The 17,220-nt window shown below is 43.9% G+C and overlaps 1 protein-coding gene across 2 annotated transcripts in view; it reads right to left on the reverse strand.

Annotated features, from left to right (window-relative positions):
• The window catches only part of TENM2 (teneurin transmembrane protein 2), an 892,554-nt gene extending 875,740 nt beyond the window's left edge, over nucleotides 1-16,814 (reverse strand). For both annotated transcript variants that reach the window (XM_032465127.1, XM_032465128.1), the window contains exon 1: nucleotides 16,589-16,814. In XM_032465127.1, the coding sequence (XP_032321018.1) occupies nucleotides 16,589-16,814 (226 nt within the window). The remainder of the gene's footprint in view (nucleotides 1-16,588) is intronic.
• Between the last annotated feature and the right edge of the window lie 406 nt (nucleotides 16,815-17,220).

A 17,220-nucleotide genomic window follows, 5' to 3' on the forward strand; every position in this document is an offset into this window, starting at 1 on the left:
TGCTGTCTGACAACACTAAGCTTGAACTATGATTTCCATCTGGCTGCACAGATCTGAGCACCAAAATAACCCTCTGCATTGTCCTAATAGCTGTAATGATACTCTGCTTCTCAGCAGCCTGCCTGTCCAGACCATCTCAACTTTTGGATTTGATTTCTTCCCTCCAGCAAGTACCGAGGGAAGCAGGGCTGTTATGTAGTCAATCAACAAACACTTTCTAGCACCGACAAACTGCGGCCGCCAAAGTCAGACCGCTACAGTTTGGTTCTTGTTCCATCCCTTACGCACAAGGTGCCTGCCCTGGGTAGGGTAACTAAATCCTCTAAACCTTGCTTGTTCTGATGTGGTGATTTTCATGCACAAATTTCATAGATTATAATGAGGCACAGAGAAACTGTTCGGTACATTTAAGCTACCAACATTATTGTCACAACCTTTTTGTCTCTGTCTTAGACAAGAGGAGAGTACTATGGTGATACGGAAATGGGGAAATGGATGATGGCCACAGAAAGAAAACTCCAGAATGACAGAGTTTTCAGAGTAATTGGCATGGGCTAAACAAGGCATGCAATTGGCTAATTTTCAAGGTGAGTTCTTATCCATGGCTTTGTTTCGTTTAACGCTTGGCTTCGCTGGCATTCCTGCATGTCTCTGTGAAAGCTACTTGTGAACGAGAAGCTGTGACATCCTGTACAAGCCGCAATGGGTATGTTTTTGTATAACAGAGGATATTCTGGTCTTTGAAACAAATATTCCCTCTTATGGAAAAAAAGCTGTGATACACCTAAATTAAATCAGTTCTGAAAAGCCAAGGAATCCTTGTCCACTAAGGGTGACTGACGAGCAGGAAGTCAATACTCAGGTTGTGTGGAGGGCAGGGGAGTGGAGACTAGTGTTGGGGGGGGGCACCTGGTTGGAGATAAAGAACAGGAGGGTTGGGCCCGCTGCTCTGATTCAGAAAGCAAGACTGATGGATCAGGGCCACGATCAGACTGACATGGGTTTTCACTGTGCTCCACAGAACATCCAACGCTCATGTTGGAAACTTAGCAAATCCAGGACAAGGAGTGGGCTTACTACCTTCAAGGGTGAATGAACTCAGAGACTCCAAACGTCCATCACACACCTGGACCCCGTCTAGGTCTCCAGACCCCGTTTCCTTTAAGGGATCTGGATGACTCTCCCCACCTTAGGAACTATTTCCCCCAGAGAACGCTTAGGGACTGCCCTATCACGTAAATGGTATTATACTGCTCTTCGGCTGGAAATCCTCCAATTAATTCCCACTGTCCACTGAGCCTTACTTACCTCTGATGTCTGTATCTCAGTTTTTCTATGTGTCAAATGAGGGAGATACTGAATTGACGGTGTGTGGAAGACCTCTTCGCACTTTATACTCAACCAAAAATACTGTCATTGCAAAAAAAAAAGAAGACCCAACAAAACACTATGAAACAAGATACCCTCTGTTTGTTTCATCCTTGACGCAGTCCCTTTATAAAATGTGCTGAACCCCTGCCTTAGAAAGCTGAATCCTTCTAATTCTGTTAAAAGACTGAAAGTAAGTAGCTTACAGTATTAAGCTACTACATAATTTAACATCCTATGACTAACCATTCTTCTGAGATGCAAACCAAGGTTGAACAAAAGCAAGCTGTTCACAAAGATACTAATTCTACCTTTTTTTTTTTTAAACTGAAGCATAGTTAATTTACAATGTTGCATTAATTTCTGGTGTACAGCATAGTGATTCAGTTATACATATATATTCTTCTTCATTACTGGCTATTACAAGGTATTGAACAGAGTTCCCTGTGCTGTACAGTAGGACCCTGTTGTTTACCTATTTTATATATAGTAGTTTGTATCTGCTAATCCCAAACTCGCAATTTATCCCTCCACCTCCCCCTTCTCCCTTGGTAACCATATTTGTTCCCTATGTCTGTAAGTCTGTTTCTGTTTTGTAAATAAGTTCATTTGTGCCCTAATTCTATCTTTTATGATACTGCAATCAAGCCATTTGAGTTTCCTGAAAAGGGTTAATAAAAAAGGAACTTGTAAAGGTGTTCCAAGATCCGCAGCTGAAATTACCGCATGTGTTATTGTTAATGGTTTTTGTTAGCCACCCAGTAAGTAAGCAGGGCATGTGCTTAGAGGATCTAGAAAAGAAACACAAGGCGTGTTGGATTTTACTCAGTGTTTGGCTAAAAATACACCATGACGTGTGGTGCCCAGGCATGTCCTAGAAAGCCCTCGTGGAACGAGGGGCGGCCAAGAGGCAGCTCTGGCTTGGTTGGCAAGAAGATCATGTACTCATGCCTGTGAAAGTGGGGGGTCTGGCAAAGCCAGCCCTAAATGAAAAAAAAAAAAAATATGCCTTCTGATGTTCTTTCCCAGTCTACTGTGGCCAAACTGAAACCACACAGGGGAAAAGCTGCCCCGTGGGGAGGCGGAAAGGGGAGTTGGGGGCGGGAGCAGAGCTGGGGGACCGGAAGTGATCCCTCCAGATCCCTCTGTGTGATGGGAATACCTCGTTCAACAAATATTTCTCAAATGACCCTGTGCGTGGCACTGTGGCAGATACTAAAGGGAACGGAAAAATGAATAAAGCATTGTCTTCATCCTCAAGGAACTTATAGGGTAAGTTTACCACTTGCTAGTCTGTATTTACTGAGATGTGATATAATGGCTTCTAAGAGGAAAAAGCAATGTCAGGTTTGCTAGGCGTGTAGTCAAAAATCTCACCTGGACTACAAACTACAACAACAAAGAAGAACCAACCAGAGGACTCTATATTTTTACAACTTTTATGTAAACGTAAAACTATTCCAAAATTAAAAGGTTATTAAATTTTTTTTTTGAAAAACCAACCAACCAAATAAGCAGAAAACAATCACCATGTTTCTTATATAAAACAAAATAAAAAACAAATCACAAACCTTCTAAAATTTACTAAGTACCAAGTCACATCTTTAACACAAGCTTGGCATCTTTTTTTTTTTTTTTTTTTTTTTAAATCAACCATTTCCCAACTAAGAGGCAGCTCCCTCTTCCCTATAGATAGTCCTCTTTTGGTCTATACACAGTAATTCTTCAAATAATTTAGCTGCCAAAAGCCTTAACCCACTTTGCTCTGAAAGCAGGGGTGGAGAAAAATTCTCATGAACAAGCACATTATTTGGGAAGCGATTCAAAGGAGCAGGAGCCAAGGACAGGGTGAGAAACAGGACCAGAGGCAGCGCCGATACAGGAATGCATTACAGAGCTGGCCACTGCTGTGGGTGTTGAGTGATGATGGAGCTGGAACCTTCCAAGGCTGGGCTTCTTGGATGAAAGGGAAGGCATTTATCGTGAGCCTCCTATCCACTGGCTTCTGAACTTATCAGTCAAGGGAGCCCCACAGATGCTCACTGCGGACTTCATTACATTGCACTGTCCTCATCCTTAAGGGTGTTCAGTGCTTTATCATCAGAGAGTTCCAGGGCAGGAAATGAAGCCGGCAGGTATGCAAAGCCTACTTAAACTGCACCACAAGTGGCCATTACAGCAACATTTAAAATCTGAGAATTTTTATAAAAATAAAATCCAGATTTCTCATTTTTTTTTTTGAAAAGTTGGAAAACTTAGCAACACTAGACCTGAATTCCCAAAGCTACCAAATCGCCAGAGCTGAGAGGCACAGCGTGGACATATATAATCCAGATCAGGACAGTGTCCACCAGGACACATGGGTAAAAACCCAGCCTGCGTCATCCCTCGATCTTACCTTCCCTGGGAGTGTTGGGGCTTTTGCCCTCGCTTGAGCTATTCTCAGGCTTAATAAATATTCATACTGAAAAGCAGGTAAGAACTGACTAGTAACACTATCTTTCCTCACTGGCTTCCCCTTTCAACACACATGTAACTGGACTGCCTTTCTTCTGAGGGTAGGTTTCAACTCATCACGACTGCTTTGACGTTGAAGATGGGGGATCTGTTGACATAATTAGTTGTGTGCGTGCTACAGTCCAAGCAAGGTGCTCAAATTACATTCTCTTAAACATTAAAAGTGAGGATTTAAGGTGAGACGCAGGAATGTTGGAAGAATCAGTCCACTTGCTTCTTTTGACCCAGAACAAAGTGGACACTGGCACCGTAGACCTGTGATAACTAATGCAGAGCCAAAAGGTCGGTCATTCCTGGTTTGGTTTGGTAACCAGTGTTGTAATACACTCCCAGCTACATGGCATTTATTAACCAAAACCCTCTAAGAATTCAGAGGCTCTAATAAAAGTAGAATTATGTCAGTATCTTGTAGTAGCCTATGATGAAAAAGAATATGAAAATGAATCTATGTATGTATATGTATGACTGAACCATCATGCTGTACACCAGAAACTGACACAACACTGTAAACTGACTACACTTCAACTTAAAACAAAAACAAAAAAAAACTAGAGTTATGGGCTTCTGAGTGAAAAGGGAGACTTCAAGTCACGATGCTAAGCATAAGACCCTGTAAGCTTGAAATGTTATCAGATACCAAAGGAATTATTATTTTCTGCAGAGCATGTCCTGTTACACTCAACCCTTTGAGATGTTTCATTTATATAAAAGTACAGTTTTAAAAATCCTCATGCCTAGGTCTGACTCTGCACCCCTCCCCGCCGCCAGAGATTCTGCTTTAATTGGCTTGGGCGCAGGGTTTGTTTCAAAACTCCCCAAAAGAGTTTAATGAGTCGCCACTGGTCCAGCGATGGAAATGGCATGAGGTGGTGGCCTCCCTTGTGGTCCTGTCACTGCTCAGCTAGGACAACTCAGCGCTTTGCTGTAGCCTCCCCGCTGTTCTGTCTCTGGGTTTGCGAAGCAGAAAGTGTTAACTGGGTCACCTCCAGGCTGGGCTTTTGCCACAAATACAAATGGGGGTCAGAGTGTGAGCATTAACTGAATTGTCACTGGGAACTAAGGAACATTTGAACCCGAGGTAGGGACCTTTTTAAAGTTGATGGCGTCACCTGAATTTGCAGTCATTTTGAGAGGGACCTGTCTGGGCTGTGGATATTTATCTCACAGTTGACAGGATCTTTTTTTTTTTTTGAGAATATTAATGTAATATTCCTCTCTTCTATCAATGTTCCAGCTGCAGCAGACAGATCCACAGAAACAAATTTAATCCACTGGAATTACTCTCGAAATAAATTCAACATTTTGGTTCAAAGGACTGCAAATAAATTGAGTGCCTGAATTCCCCATGTGTGGAGCAGACCTGAACGGAACAAGGATGAACTGAGAAGCACCCGTGATACAGTCAAGGTGGCAACGGACATGGGGGAATTTAAAAGGAAGCGTTTCGAACTATTTTTAAAATAAAATGCATCCCACTGGGAAAGCAACTGCCCAGTGCCTACTATTCATAAATCAGGGTGAACAAAAGACAAGCTTCACATTTTGTGGTTCTGGCCAAAGAAAAAGACCTGGAAGAGGTTGGAGAATAAGAGGTTTAGCTGAGAATACAACAGAGCCCATTTGACTTTAATCTGTGGCTTTTTTTTTTTTTAATTCCCAAAAAAGATCTTTCTATCTTGGAGAAAATGTATTAAACCTAATTCTCATAGTAACTTTGGTAAAATATTCCAAATATTATAAAAGGCTGTTGGACATGATTAAATAAGTCCATGTCGCACTTATTTTTAATATCTCTGCGCACACTCCGTGTTTGCTCGGATGGCTCCCAGCAGAGATTTATTACCGAAGTCGATCTGACTTGAGGTTGAGAGGAAAGGGAAGCTGTCAGCGCGGGAGGAATATTGAGTGACTCGGTGGTACGATGGAGTCTGGCTCAGTGGAAAGAGAAGGCTTGTGAGATCCGCCAATTAAGGTGCTCAAGAAATGAAACTGAATTTGAGTTGGGTAGACACCAGGCCCCTCCTCTTCATATGTCCCCAAGGATGCTTCTGGAATTGTCAGAGATGAAAATTAAATGATAAACCTAAAGCATGACACTGAAAATGTAATGTTCCCCTTTGACAATACCAGCACAATGGTTCCTCAATGGGTGGGAGGGCAGCCCTGCTGGACCTGGACTGGAAGCCTTGGTGAGACAGACTAAGGCGATTCCTCCATCTCTCACAGTACCATATTTTGAAAGCTGCCGGTCAGAACTGCATCCTGTCACCAATCACACTGTACCAAAGGCTTCCTACAGATATGACATAGTATGTCCCTCCAGAGACAGGACTGTGGTATGGGACACCGGCCTAGAAAAGCCCAGAGTATTACGGGATCGCCAATTCTCAGAAAAGGCAAATGGTAGTGAAATTCCACCTGCGCGTGCCAAGGTGTGTGCAGAAAACCCTCACAGGCTGACATCTCACCATGTGAGATTTGCTACTGACATGCCGGACAGATCCACAGCCCGCATTTCTAAGTGGAGTCCTTTTCTGAAGTCGTGCTTTCGATCCTTCTCATGAGAACAGGAAACGAGCCACTAGTAATAAACAAATTCTCTGGTCGTTGCATCCATGAGTCAGAGCAGAAGACTGCAAAGCACTTCATTTCCCTCCCTATTCACAGGAGTCATGCAGCCCACGGGATGGGGATATGGAGTCACTCATCACGAGGAACCACACCACCCAGACCCACGGAGGGCCACCGGAATTCAGAGGGCAGCCTTCTCCCCGGAGGCGGTCTGGAGGTTAGCCCAGCCTCGGGGGCTGAGAGGTTCTACAAGGAAGGAAGGGGCAGCGGAAGGCTCCTGCTGTTTTTGCAGTGGCAACAGGGACCTGGCATGTAAAATAATCCACCGAAGAGGAGGACTAGTGCTAAGACAAAAGGCAGTGACGGGGCCGGTGGCAAACATGAATGTGAGACAACTGGCTGCAGGCACGCTATTCAAATGTCTAACACAATCTGCAGACCGAACAGAATGTGTCTGGGCGCCGAGCATGGCCTGTGTGCACGGACTTCATAACCTCAGATACTCAGGGGACAAAAAAGAAACCACCTCTCTGAGTAGTGGGCTGGGAAATAAAACCAGTGTGGTTTTACTTCTTTACACCTGGAATGGAGGCTCAGTTCAGAAGGACTGGGCAGAGCATCTGAAGGAAAGTCCATTTTTTTCCTTCACAGGAGCTTCTTCCCCGTCCTGTCCGTTCCCGTGTGAGCCCCTTATTTCGGCTGCTTGTACATTTTTCCTGGCTGATCACACCAAGTCCCATGAAATTATTAGCTGTCATCTCCTAAGTCTCTATCCGGCCCAAGCGTCTCCGCAGAGTTTCAGAGCTGCACACTCAGCTGCCTACTAGATGTTCTACACGTGCATGGCCTCAGGGCTCCTCAGACTCAAACAGTCCGCAGTTGCACACACTGGCTCAGCCCAGCAACCAACCTGTCCTCTGCTTCAAGCCCCGGTGATGAGCACTAACATTTAGTCAGTTGTCATCAGCAGAAACTCCAGCAGTGTCCTTGTGAGACAGGAAGGGGGCAGGGCACAGCCATTCAAGGAATGCTACAGCAATTAACATCAAAATGGTGAAAGATTCAACCCCCAGTAGCCTTGAGGCTCAAGATGGTGAGAGATTTAGCTTCTAGTAGACCTTGAGCTTCATTATACCCTCATTGTAATATGTTAGCACGGTAAACAACATGCCCACAGGCACCATGGCAGTCCCAGGGCTAGGCACAAAAGGTCAAAGAGTGGGAAATGGCCAACTTCCTGGGAATCCCAGCCCCTCCCCCAGGCTTCTTAGACTGGTCCTTCCACTTATTAGCATTTGAAGCCACTGAGCCCATAAAAACTGGCAACAGGGTGCCTCATGGCCACCGCCCCTGTCTCTCCTTCTTCAGAGACGGCCCTCACTCTGTCTATGGAATGTGTACCTACTTTTAATCTGAGCACCCAACCTCCACCTCATGGCCTTTCTCTTGCCTTTCAATGTACCTCTCTGAATAAATCTACATTTACTCAACTTTGGCTCACTCTTGAATTCTTTCCCACGCAAAGCCAAGGACTCACACTTGGCGGGGCACATCCCAGGGGCTCAACCGAAGCCTGGGACATGGCCCTCCTCACGCCCCACATATGTTTTCCTGCATCACTTGCTGCTTCTTTTCTCCCTGCCCTTGCTTTTGTCGGTTGCCAGAAAGGACTGATACCATATTCTAAACGTCCTCTGCTTTGCTGGTCAAATTACCAACCACAGGAGTAAGATACACACTCATGCATGTGTGCTCACGGGTGCACACACACACACACACAGCTCTCACATCTGTTATGAGTCCTGATTTATTTAGCCAACAATAGAAGATGAACAATGTACTGCGGTCACACAGAAGAGCAACAGATGAAATGCAACTCTTCTCCTGTATTTTCTTCACCCCGGATCCTGTAAGATGCTCTGTTGCTGGCACTACTCTTTGCACAGGCTGGCATAACAACGGTGAGAAAAACACCCAAATATATATTACACGGCAGTTTGATATTCGGACTCGTGTGGCCATTCCAGGGGGACTTGAACTAACAATCTATGCACTTCCGTTTAAGGGCTTATTTACAAGCATTGACTTTCCCTGGCTCTTTAAGTAATCTGGGCATTGGAAAAGCAGTATTCTCTTCGCAGGCGAAGAAAGGAGGCAATGTCAGAGAGACGGAGAACCGTGCCTGCTTTGTTTATAGGGTCCTAAAAAGTCAACAGTCTTTGTTTCTCAACAGCATTTCTTCAATCATCTCCACTGTCCCACTTCAGGCTACAAGGCTCCCCTACCCTAAGTGAAATCCAGCCTCCTACCCCACCGTGCTGACCGTCTTGTCTCCCCATAACGTACTTCACACACTGAAGCAAGCCATCATTTCTCTGGAAGGCCTTCAGGAGCCAGTTTTTCCCTCCTGCTCCAGCTCATCTGTGCCCACACCACATCCAGCTAACCTGAGCTTCTTTTAGATCCGTGGAACAACCCAATGTTGCCACCTCTGGGCCTTTGCATATGTTCTGTCTTTGGCCTGAACACTCTTTCTTGCCTCTTTGGTCCCCCGACTCCTCTTCACCCTTCAAGAGTATGAAAGGGTGTCACAATTTCTGATATTCCTGATGCACACTTCAGGGTCGGACACCTCTCCAAAGTCATCCAAGAATTTCCCTTTCGCAACATTTATCAGACTAAACCTAGTTACACGTCTATTATATTTTTCCCCTTTAGGACTGCCTAGTTTTGCGAGGTTAGTGACCACGTTTGCCTTAGAGTCCCATAGCTTAACACAGTTGCTTCGTGGGCACTCCCAAATATTTCTGAATTAATGTGAGTAAGAGGCAAAAATAATGCAGTGTTTTAGAAACTCAAGACTATCCCTGATACAAAAGAAAAAAGAAAGAAAGAAAGAAAAAGAAAAGCCAGGGGAAAGACTAGGGGAAAAAGGCAATTTAAATGGCGAAGCAGTTGGACAATGTTGAAATCCTGGAAGCTTCCCATGGGACGAGAAACTTGGAAATAAAATAAATTAAGAAGGTTGATGGTCAGGATGCAAGAAAAAGAGACAGTCTTGGAAGACTCTACCTAAAGGCAAGAGTTGTGATGCAATTCCCCAGAACTGGGGAACAAAAAATGAAAACAGATTTTGAGGAAAAGACAATGAAGTCTGTTTCCTGATTATCTAAGAAACACTATTCAAGGGCAGTTGGGAAAGTAGAGATGGAACTTGGAAAGACCATATGTGTGTTAGACTCAAGCATCACTAGTATGAGGGGTATGTACTATCAGACCAATCAATACTCCTTACCTCCTCCTTAAATCAGAACATTTATTTTCTATATGGTATTCATTCCATCATGTTTAGGAAATTCTCACCATAAGATACCTCTTCCAGGTACCAGGTTGTTTAAGTCCAAGCATGGCCAACTGCGGTCAGAGTGACAGAGGCATCGCCTCGTGTCTGAATCCCATCTGAATCTTTCTTAGGAACATAGTGCTGATAATTGCTCCCCTACCCCCAAAAAAAAGACTTTCCAAGGGAAGAGACTGCAAAAGTGGGATTATCAACAGACCTCTTCAAACAGATCTCTCTCTCGAGAGTAAAGCCAAGTAAGGAGAATGAGAAATAAGAGATGATAAGTGTGAGGCCAGATGTATTGCTTGATTCTCCAATAAGACAAAGCATCAGATTTTTGCATGAGCTAATTTCAGTTGGGATATTATCTTACTTTCACTTGTAATTCAGAGTCTTGAGAAAGAGAAACAGTGTGCACCGAAATTATACAAACAAGACTCTTCTCATAGAGGCACCACAGACGGAAAACAAAGAGGGGAGGTCTCAGGTGAAGTGGAGAATTATCATGGAAAAAGAACAGGGAAAGGAAGACAATTCGAAGACAGATCCAAAGTTGAACGCAGAATTGACAACAGATAATTACTTACAGAGTAACAATTGGGTAACATGAAGACTGCAATCCTAGAAGGGCAGTGTATACCAACAGTGAAAATCTCGGTAAGCCTGTCTCTCTAAGTGATAATGACTCTAAATTATTACATGGAGAGCAATACGATGGATTCATTTTCACCCAGAGTGTATATGCATAAAGTCTCCTCCTAATTAAACCCATTCCTAAGATTTACAGGTCACTTATATGCCACAAAATGCACAACTTTTAAAAACTTGTATCTAGTGGCACTACCTTAGAGCATTTTTCCAATCTTTTTATTTTTTTTTAAACTTGCAGAATCGTCTGCCTGGCAACTCTCTTACAGTGTGTTGGCATCAGCTGACAGTTGTTAGATGGTATCTTTCATTCCTTTCTAAAAATACGGAAGTAATGTGTGAGTTGTATTCATCTCTGGGAGCAAAAGGTATGGTGCGTAGGGAGTCGAACACACGCTATCAACAGCTGGAAGAGACATTCTGGGCATGAAGATGTCAGAATTTTTGCAAGTCACGGGAAACGAATCCAAGCGCGGTGGGCAGATTTCTGTGGCACACGATACGATGCGGACTGCAGAGCTGCTGGTCTCCACTTTTGCTGGCAACAGGATTAAAATGACGATAATTATGACTGCCAGCATTTATTCAGCACTTATTACAACAAAGACAACACCCACAGCATGACATATGCATAGTCATAAGAAAGGATCCCAGTAAGTATACTGGCGGGAATATTTACAGGAGGAAAAAGTAAGACAGAGTCTACGTTCTAGATTCTGATCACGGGCACACTGACCAAACCCATCAATACTACAGAACAGCTGCAGCTGAATTCTGGGTCTGCATTATTAACTGCTCCCCCATATGCCTTTCAGAAGAAGCAACAAGGATTCCAGTTAGCCAGCAACAAGATAAGGGAGCATCTTGTATTAAAGGCTGTAGATTTATTTTCCAATTTTTTTTTTTTTAAAGCAACAGCACAAAGACTAAGAAGCAAAACATTACTCTCAGCTGAGGGAGGAAAAGGAGTCCTGCCAAGAGGTAGAAGAATAGAACTGAAAGCAATCTTCTCAAGGTGTTTTTCAGCCTCCCAAATACTGACGAACCAAACTCTTGAACTTTCCCCGTACAAGGTTTTCTTTGCAGGTTAAATTAGAAGGCTGGGGTTTTCAAAATAGAACCTAATTCTTGCTTTGGGTACAGTGGGAAAATAAGTATTTTAAGACAATAGTTAAAAAAAAAGAGAGAGAGAGAGAGAAATGCTCACAGGTTTCCAAAGTCCTTTCACAATTATTATATACATTAACTGAATCAATACAGGGAATATTTCACCTTACTGGAAGTCTGTGAGTTTTCAGCTCATTAGCACAGGTTACGTTTATGCTAGGCTGAATTACACAGAGCCAACAAAGTATTGTCCAAAATATCTTAAATATCACAGAAGTGAAAATTAGTCTATGAAACACCAAAATCAAACCTAGCCCCAAATGCATACATGTGCATGTTTAGGTATTTTTAAGTGCATTGGCGGGTTAGTGTGAGTTATTCCTGTGCTAGGTCTGATACAAGCATGCTTTCAAAAATCCAAACCTCCCCCAATTCTTTCCTCAACCTTGACCCAAACAGACAGCCTGAGGGACAGAGAAAGGATGCAATCTTGGCCCCTTTTCAAGAGACTTGTACCACTAACTGGAAAGAAGGCTTTTTGAGGTGTGAGTAGCCTGGTTGAACTGTCTGACCCACTGGGCCTTGGCTGACCCAGAAACCAGTCCGTTCTGCTTAGCTGAGCAACATCATTTGGAGAGCCACCCCATTCTTGGTTAGGGTTCCAGGTTGAGAGGTTGTGTAAAAAGGTCATGATTATAGGGGAGGACAGAGAATCAGTGCAGACAGCCTGGCACCAATGCTGACCATAGGAGCTTCTTCCTGCAGTGCTGGGTGGTGGAGAAGCATTGGAGGAAGGAAGGCTTCCGGGAGTTTGGGACAGTTGTGGACTCGAAGGGGAACAGGTGAGGACAGGAGTATAGACCAGCGGCGCTGGTGGAAGTGGTCATGGTACATTCAGTCAGTCCTATGCCAAGAAGGGTTTCAAGGTGTTGATACTTAAAAGGTTTATCTATTGAACTTCACAGCCGCTGACGCTTAAGGTCTGGTTCTTGTTGGTTTCCTTATTTATTTGAGAAGTGAGCAAGCACAGTGATTTAAAACAGAGCTCTTGAATCCATCTCCCTGGCCTTGAAACCTGTCTCCACTTCTTCCCTACACCTGTGACCCTGGATGATTTATGTAGTCTCCTCAGGCCTCAGTTTCCAAATCCATAAAAAATAGACTAATATTAGTACCCAGTTTACAATGTTGCTGTGAATGTTAACTGAGTTACTACAAGTCAAATGCTCAGAGTGTCACCTGATGGGTAGGGAGTCTCAATAAATGTTAGGCATGATTCTTTTATTACTATCTTTGCTGTTTCTAATACACCTGAAGACTATGTAACAGTTCTGGCAAAACACAGAATGAGACCAGAGTCACAGGCACATCCATATGCAAAAGCAGAGTTCAAATCTATCTTTCAGCTCCGAAGCCACGAGGGAATGTCTTGTATATCACACTGCGCTACACCCCAACTTCAGGGTCCGAGAGAACAAGCTGATACAACCTGCCTGGGAACTCGGCTGACCTGCATTATTCAAAGGGGCATCGACTGCACAGATGAGACTGGGACTGGGTCTGGCCAGGGATCAGATTGCTGGTCACTTCTGTCAGGTGCATTAGCTCTCAGGCCACCAGGATGCTATTCAGTGCAGGATTAGTCATTTACTAATTACTAATTACTCCTATGGCCACAGACCTCGGGTCAGCAATTTTCTCCCTTCACACCAGGAGGATTTAGCATGGGAAGAGGCCAGACAGGTAATTTGCATGGTCTCTTCTTGGGAGAAGAGACTCACAGTAGAAGGAGACAGAGGAGGACTGTGTGTTGAAAGCAAGCAAAAAAGTTTTAATTTGACAGGAGCTCCCATAGGCCTCTCAGGGGAACACCTGCCGGCACCTGCCGGCCCTCACATTTGCTGCTTGCTGCCGGCCAGCTGGGGAAACGGACAAGGTCTGACCCTGGCCCCAGATCACTTTCACTGCCTGGCAATTCTTTTCCCCTCTGAGCATCTGGAGAGCCATCCAACTGTGTTTGCCAAACTGGCTTGTGCGTGAGAAGCCTGTTTGTTTTATGATCGGTGTCTTGGGTTTTTAAGTAAGAATACCGCGGGAGATGATCCTGCTATGATCCTTGCTCGTGTACCTCTAGGCTAATAAGTACTGAGATGATCCTGCTCTTTGATTTCATGACTCAGAACATAAAATGGGAAATGCATGACATTTTTTAAAAAAATTATTGTTATTACTGAGTGTAAAATTTGTTTTTAACCCTCTCGGTAGTGGCTCAGTTTCACGTTAAAAGGGCGGCTTGCCAGAGAGTATCTCCTGTTCCTCCTTCTCCTTAAATATGAGCTTATTTACTTCCTGCGGAGTTCAATTTTAGAACCCATCAAAGTAGATCCACTCAGACTGACTACATTTTCATGCATAAATTCATAGCTGTCTTCAGAAGGAATTGCACTTGCATATGCAAATACTTCCAGTGCCTTTTCATTTCTACTTTTGGCCTGCACAGTTTTTAATTCATGCAAACACATTACACAAACAAATATGAGCTCAATAACAACACACGGCATGTGTGAATTGTTAATTGCACGGCTACGCATTCGATGTGGCCAAGCGACTTCCATTAGCATCAATGGGAAGGGACAAGATTAAACAGGAAGAAGAAAGGTATATTTGAAAATAAAATCCCAAGCACTTGGTTTCGTTTTATGTAAATATTAATAAGGGGAAAGGAGACAGACAAATCCACAATTCAACAGTAATCTGGGATCTACAGCTCAGTGCACAACGGTCCAGAAGCCAGGAATTACCTTCAATGAGACTTAGGAAGTAGGGTTCTACATCTCAGCACAGACTCACGAGAAACAAAAATGTATGCAGTAATATCGTAAATGAAATCAAAAACACAGCAGAAAATGAAAGGCTTTCAACCACATTGATTGTGCATCGCTTTTCAGACTATTTGAGTCTTGTATTAGTGATGCTCTTGTAAATAAAAGATAGGTGTCTTCATTTTTCATACTGGAAATTTAAACACTCCTTTATAATTAATTAATCTGTGATTCCTCACAGTATTTTTTTTTTCCAGTTCCCACTACATGCTCTTTTGGGGTCGGGTGAGAACTTAAAGTAAAACACTCGTTGAAGTTACTCACAGATCAAAGACTTTTGATATAGAAGCAGTTTTCAAGCAACCCTCCCCCTATTTGTAATGTGTTTCATTTACATGAAGATAACTCCGAAAATCAGAGTGCAGACTAAGTAAAAATTGTATTCTGCAAGAGTCTACAGCGGCGGCAGAAACACGATTTTAACTGGCTCTCTGCTGACTCTGTGGAATATTCTATTAAATATAAAAGCTGGAGCTAGGTGAAGCTAGGAACATTTGAGAACATGTTTTTTAGAACCACCACGGGATGATAGGATATTTACGTACATATATATGTGGTGTTTTCTGAGAAATAAGGGGGAGAAAAAAAAGCAAAGTAACTTAGGGAAGTGAAGAAACCAGGAATGGAATTCCAAGCTACTACAGACTAAATGTTTGTCACCCTCCAAATAAAATTTATAGGTGGGGCTTTGGGGAGGTTAAGAAGTTGGAAGTGTGGAGCCCTCATGAATGGGTTTAATGTCCTTATAAAACAGGCTCTGGGGTGGGGGTGGAGGGTATGGTGCGTGCATGCACAAGGTCATGGGTTCAACCCCCAGTACCTCCATTTAAAAAAACTTAAAAAATAAAAAATGCAAGTCACCCCCGAGAGCTCCCTTGCCTTCTTCAGCTACATGAGGACACAGGAAAAGACGGGTCAGGAAGAGAGCTCTCATGAGACACCAGATCTGCTAGGGCCTTGATCTTAGCCATCTCAGCTTCCAGAACTGGGCAAGATGCATTTCTGTGTCTATAAGCCACTGGTTTATGGCATTTTGTTACAGCAGCCTGAAAGGATGAAGCTAACAGATCTCCCGAGGAAGGAAATTAGTTGCAACATTTCCTGACAGGGACATAGAACACGAACTAAAAGAGTCAGGGTTATAAACACATTGTGCCGCAACCCACAGGCAGGGCCTTGACCCTCGGCACTGGCAGAGGGGCCCTTCCTGGTGCCATTCACTGTATTTCTGTGCGTGCACTTGTCATTCTGCTGCACCGTCATGTGAGTCACACACGTGGCAAAGCCAGAACACAGAGCAGAGGATGCGGAGCCAGGGAGTCCACTTAGCCACGGTGCCTCTCAGCACTGTTCCTGGTTTATCTACATGTCCACGTATTTACAGCAACTCATGACAAGTGATAACAAAATCCCTCATGGATATTGAATAGGAAGAGAATGTCAACTGTTAAGTGCTTGGGAAGAAAATATTCTCCTCCCCGAAGAAATCAAAATATGCCAGGATAAGTTTGGGTGAAAGTAGGACGGGGGGAGGATTGTATCAGTGGAATTGAGTAATAATGTGTTCACCTGTGCTCTGACACATTTTTAAAAAATGTGCAAGTCAGAATTAACACCACATTTTTTGGAGGGGGGAGAAATTGTATATCATTACATGGGGTGAGGGAGGGAATACATTTTCATCATCGTACCATTTTTTTCAAGAGAATATAATTGAGAAGCCCAACAGGAGAAGCAGGAGAAATTAGAACTCTTGGAGGTTCGTGTGTGTGCGTCAAAGAGAAGGGTTTAAAAACCACAGGTAAGCCTGCATCCCTCAGGATGGGGGTCCGTGATGCTCTCAGGAATAGCTCTCAGGGAACCAACAGTCTGCTGTCTGTTACGCCTGCAAAACCTACCACACTGGGTCTCCGAAAGCAACCACCAAGTCATGAAAGAATTCAGTGTCCAAGACAAAACAGGCCCTTCTACGATACCCATCGGAGTTCGATACGAGTTGATGAAAAGCTTGTTCTCTTAAACTAAAACTTGAACAGGGAGTTGACGCCGGCACACTTTGTTCCCAGTTTCCACCAACCTCAGCCACCGGCGTACCAAGGGTGCAAAAACGGGAGAGCACTCAGACGAAGTCAGCGGGGTAAGCTCTACCTACCTTGTCTTGGGAACTCATCCGACTCCCGGTGCACGAGGTCTGTGACTCGGTTTCCATAGTGCATCCGGCTGTCGTGGTCATAGGCCTTCAGCGTCTCGCTGGAGCTGTAGGACTTCTGCGTGGGCACGCGGCAGTCCTCGCTGTCCAGGGAGGAGCTCGTGTAGCGACACTCTTTGCCACATCGGCCCCGGGTCAGAGAGCGGTGGCGCCGGTCCTTGACGTCCATGATTTCAGACCTGGTGAAAGGTTGGTGCGTTCAGGAAAGTCAGGCCCGAGTTTGGACACTTGTCACTTTGCCACCTAAAAACATCACGAGGGAAAAAAAAAACAAAACAAGGTTGTGATGATAAGAAATGCTGCCTTCAGTTCTTACTCACACAGTGACTCAGATAAAAACACAAAAAGGCGAAGCTGTTCCGCGCTGCGTCGTCTCTTCGGCAAACGCTTAATGTATACTTAAACAATCAGCCTACATAGAAGAACTCGATACAGTAAATTAATTCTCTTGCTGTTTAATTTAATAGATTTGGGGCAAGAAAAGCATTAGCAAAATAACTCATCCTTTGATTTTCTATATGTGCGAAGATGACATGGTAAGTCTGTCACTCTAATGCGAGATCTTACCATGGGAG

This window comes from Camelus ferus, chromosome 22 (assembly GCF_009834535.1).
Source record: "Camelus ferus isolate YT-003-E chromosome 22, BCGSAC_Cfer_1.0, whole genome shotgun sequence".
NCBI lineage: Eukaryota > Metazoa > Chordata > Mammalia > Artiodactyla > Camelidae > Camelus > Camelus ferus.